The sequence below is a fragment of the Heterodontus francisci genome, chromosome 29 (genome assembly GCF_036365525.1).
Source record: "Heterodontus francisci isolate sHetFra1 chromosome 29, sHetFra1.hap1, whole genome shotgun sequence".
Lineage (NCBI taxonomy): Eukaryota > Metazoa > Chordata > Chondrichthyes > Heterodontiformes > Heterodontidae > Heterodontus > Heterodontus francisci.
In genome coordinates this window covers 57,762,636-57,767,233 of record NC_090399.1, presented here as the reverse complement: position 1 = coordinate 57,767,233, position 4,598 = coordinate 57,762,636, and the positions used below count along the sequence as shown (strand labels likewise).

Here is a 4,598-nt window from a genome sequence, read left to right as displayed (position 1 = left end):
ATTCAGCTGGCCTCAGACACCGGAAACATCAGAGGAATGTATGATGGCATGAAGAGAGCTCTTGGGCCAACCATCAAGAAGATCACCCCCCTCAAATCTAAATCGGGGGACATAATCACTGACCAACGCAAACAGATGGACCGCTGGGTTGAGCACTACCTAGAACTGTACTCCAGGGAGAATGCTGTCACTGAGACTGCCCTCAATGCAGCCCAGCCTCTACCAGTCATGGATGAGCTGGACATACAGCCAACCAAATCGGAACTCAGTGATGCCATTGATTCCCTAGCCAGCGGAAAAGCCCCTGGGAAGGACAGCATTACCCCTGAAATAATCAAGAGTGCCAAGCCTGCTATACTCTCAGCACTACATGAACTGCTATGCCTGTGCTGGGACGAGGGAGCAGTACCCCAGGACATGCGCGATGCCAACATCATCACCCTCTATAAAAACAAAGGTGACCGCGGTGACTGCAACAACTACCGTGGAATCTCCCTGCTCAGCATAGTGGGGAAAGTCTTTGCTCGAGTCGCTCTGAACAGGCTCCAGAAGCTGGCCGAGCGCGTCTACCCTGAGGCACAGTGTGGCTTTCGTGCAGAGAGATCGACTATTGACATGCTGTTCTCCCTTCGTCAGATGCAGGAGAAATGCCGTGAACAACAGATGCCCCTCTACATTGCTTTCATTGATCTCACCAAAGCCTTTGACCTCGTCAGCAGACGTGGTCTCTTCAGACTACTAGAAAAGATCGGATGTCCACCAAAGCTACTAAGTATCATCACCTCATTCCATGACAATATGAAAGGCACAATTCAACATGGTGGCTCCTCATCAGAGCCCTTTCCTATCCTGAGTGGTGTGAAACAGGGCTGTGTTCTCGCACCCACACTTTTTGGGATTTTCTTCTCCCTGCTGCTTTCACATGCGTTCAAATCCTCTGAAGAAGGAATTTTCCTCCACACAAGATCAGGGGGCAGGTTGTTCAACCTTGCCCGTCTAAGAGCGAAGTCCAAAGTACGGAAAGTCCTCATCAGAGAACTCCTCTTTGCTGACGATGCTGCTTTAACATCTCACACTGAAGAATGCCTGCAGAGTCTCATCGACAGGTTTGCGTCTGCCTGCAATGAATTTGGCCTAACCATCAGCCTCAAGAAAACGAACATCATGGGGCAGGATGTCAGAAATGCTCCATCCATCAATATTGGCGACCACGCTCTGGAAGTGGTTCAAGAGTTCACCTACCTAGGCTCAACTATCACCAGTAACCTGTCTCTAGATGCAGAAATCAACAAGCGCATGGGTAAGGCTTCCACTGCTATGTTCAGACTGGCCAAGAGAGTGTGGGAAAATGGCGCACTGACACGGAACACAAAAGTCCGAGTGTATCAGGCCTGTGTCCTCAGTACCTTGCTCTACGGCAGCAAGGCCTGGACAACGTATGCCAGCCAAGAGCGACGTCTCAATTCATTCCATCTTCGCTGCCTTCGGAGAATACTTGGCATCAGGTGGCAGGACTATATCTCCAACACAGAAGTCCTTGAAGCGGCCAACATCCCCAGCTTATACACACTACTGAGTCAGCGGCGCTTGAGATGGCTTGGCCATGTGAGCCGCATGGAAGATGGCAGGATCCCCAAAGACACATTGTACAGCGAGCTCGCCACTGGTATCAGACCCACCGGCCGTCCATGTCTCCGTTATAAAGACGTCTGCAAACGCGACATGAAATCGTGTGACGTTGATCACAAGTCGTGGGAGTCAGTTGCCAGCATTCGCCAGAGCTGGCGGGCAGCCATAAAGACAGGGCTAAATTGTGGCGAGTCGAAGAGACTTAGTAGTTGGCAGGAAAAAAGACAGAGGCGCAAGGGGAGAGCCAACTGTGCAACAGCCCCAACAAACAAATTTCTCTGCAGCACCTGTGGAAGAGCCTGTCACTCCAGAATTGGCCTTTATAGCCACTCCAGGCGCTGCTTCACAAACCACTGACCACCTCCAGGCGCGTATCCATTGTCTCTCGAGATAAGGAGGCCCAAAAGAAAAAGAATTTCACAAATTCATTTCTGGATTACACCTCCATCTGTAGTCTTACATTCACCTTCAGTTTTATTTCCATTGATTGTTCTGTCTGGTTAACAGTCGCTTTCAGCTTTGATCGCTTTGTATCCATCTGTTACCAGAAACTGAGAAACAAATACTGCACAGAAAAAACTGCACTTGTCGTTATAGCAGCGGTGTGTGCACTTTCCGTTTTACAAAATATTCCACTTTACTTTGTAAATGAACCTGGAATAATGATTGATAACATACCATGGTTCTGTGTTGTAAAATCTGCATTCTATATTTTGCCCGTTTGGATGGTTTACTTGTGGCTTGACACTATTTTAACCCCACTTGCTGCATTTTTCTTAATTTTGTTCTTCAATGCTCTGACCATCAGACACATTGTAGTGACCAATAGAGTCAGGAGGGGATTCCGGGAAAAGAGCAAAGATCCAGAGATAGAGAGCCGCAGAAAGTCCATCATATTACTGCTCGCTATTTCGGGCAGTTTTATCTTGTTATGGATTCTAATCTCCATCTGTCAGATTTCTGTACAATTTACGGAAAATCAATTTTACCAAAGTGATTACAATGACCCTTTCACCATCATGGAACAGACCGGATTCATGCTCCAGCGTTTGAGTTCCTGCACCAACACGGTTATTTATGCAGTGGCACAGACCAAATTCAGAGATGAGTTAAAGAATATTATTAAATATCCCTTTACCCGGATGATTAAGGTAAATAAATTAAATTAATCGGAATGCGTTAAATTTATCTCCCCACCCACCCACCCCGGATTGGTCTCATATCATACACAATTATCTGCCGTTTAGATTGGATCTGTCCAACCACTCTACAGAGGCATATTGTTCCTGCTGTTTAATATACTACTGAAAACCAAGTTCTCTATTTGCCCTGGCGGAACTGTGGCCAGCAGAGCTGTCAACAGATTTGGAGAGACTCAAAGAGAAATGTGAGGGTAAATGTTTATGTTTACCATTTAAAGCTCTTTACAAAGCCTGACATAATCTCAATGAGTATTTAATGTCCAGAAAGTAAAGGTAAAGAACTAACTTATTCTGTTTACACCAATTTCTAACTGGTCAAATATTTACATAAAACCAATCCAGGTTTGGAAAGAATTAAATGTATAAGTAAATTTGCGCGGCATTTTTGAAGAATTTACCTTTGTATCGGCTGCTTTAATTTTGTCATTGTATACAATAGGTTCAATTCAGCTTCACTCAAAGAAATACTGTTCTCCCTTTTTTAACACACTATTGGTCTGATTGTTCAGTTTGCTGCAACTAGTTTGCTTGATGGATGAACCAGTTCACTCAGTTCAAGAATCTGATTGTTATGTGATTTGCTCAGCTACATATCTGCTTGGCTGCTTTTTGAATTTTAGTGATGAATTATTTAATTTCAGGAAGCTTCGGGTCAATTAATATCATTAATATCATTTTCAGATCACAACAAATTGCTCTTGTTGACATACAGAAAAGACAGTGACAGATTTCCCCAGTGGTGTGCCTTGGGCTGTTGAATCATCGAACATCGTGAATACAAGAAGCTGGGCAGGAGATGGTAAATATCCAAAAGGGATTCTGCCAAATGCTATTTTTCAGGCAGTTAAATGGGCATAAATTCAGATGAGTTCATTAGCGGTGTGTTTCTCTTGCTCCAATCGTCCTCTACTCACCAGGCAATCCAACAGCCCCAGCGTAGGAACAGGAAATATATTCTGGAACATTTAAAATATTGTCTGGAACATTTTAACTCCCTTGTTTGATGAGAAAATATTGACAGTTTTATTGCAGTAATAAAATATTTACAGCACTTTTACCATGAGACATGCAATCTTATTATTTTCCAAAACATGAAACAACTGTAGCTATCTAAGTTACAACCACTGTTTATTTGGTTTATTAAAACTCAGTCACTGTGACAATTATACATAAAACAATATAAATGTCGTGTCACTCTGTTACATTACAAAGATAAGGAAAATCCTGGGAACTCACAGGATAGACAATAAAAATCTAAACTCTAAATCTAAAATCAGGTTCTTTTGTGATGAAGTTAAACTGATGCGTTCCTGCCAAGAAGTGAAAATAGTTTTTATGGTCATGATTTTTCTGATCCAAGCTCTCCATAACTTTGAGCTCCTCTCATCAGATCACCACTCTGTCTTTTACCTTGTCCCACTTTGTGTAAATGGAACGGAGATCAATATAGAAGATAGAGAATATAGTCTAATTCACGCTCCCTGGGCAACACAGAAGGAGTCGAGACCAAATGTAATCTTGAAGAGAAGCAGAGTTAAATATTTCAAAGATTAATGGAGCATAAAATCTAGAAATAATATAACCCCAGTTTTAAAGTGTTACATTGTGCTCCTATATTTCATGTCTTGTTATAAGTTCTGAACTCTATATTTATCTTGAAATACCTGGAATGTGTAATCAGACGGATTGTAAAACCGGTGTTGAACCTGAACGCACGTCATTGCACCAGGTGTGTTAGGTTTCAGTCAGGAATGTTTCCTCCATATT

General features: G+C 43.0%; 1 protein-coding gene across 1 annotated transcript; it reads left to right on the top strand.

Annotated features, from left to right (window-relative positions):
* Nucleotides 1-1,970: 1,970 nt before the first annotated feature.
* Nucleotides 1,971-3,999, top strand: LOC137346336 (uncharacterized). The gene is made up of 2 exons (XM_068009838.1): nt 1,971-2,780; nt 2,877-3,999. Exons 1-2 carry the CDS (start codon nt 2,292-2,294, stop codon nt 3,018-3,020), a joined length of 633 nt encoding a protein of 210 aa, XP_067865939.1. The 5' UTR covers nt 1,971-2,291; the 3' UTR covers nt 3,021-3,999.
* The last annotated feature ends 599 nt before the right edge of the window (nt 4,000-4,598 follow it).

Excerpts from the sequence above, each read along its gene's own strand:
- LOC137346336 (XM_068009838.1), top strand. The coding sequence starts at position 2,292 with ATGATTGATAACATACCATGGTTCTGTGTTGTAAAATCTGCATTCTAT. Across the intron at positions 2,781-2,876 it reads CCTTTACCCGGATGATTAAG|ATTGGATCTGTCCAACCACT; the intron begins GTAAATAAATTA and ends TCTGCCGTTTAG.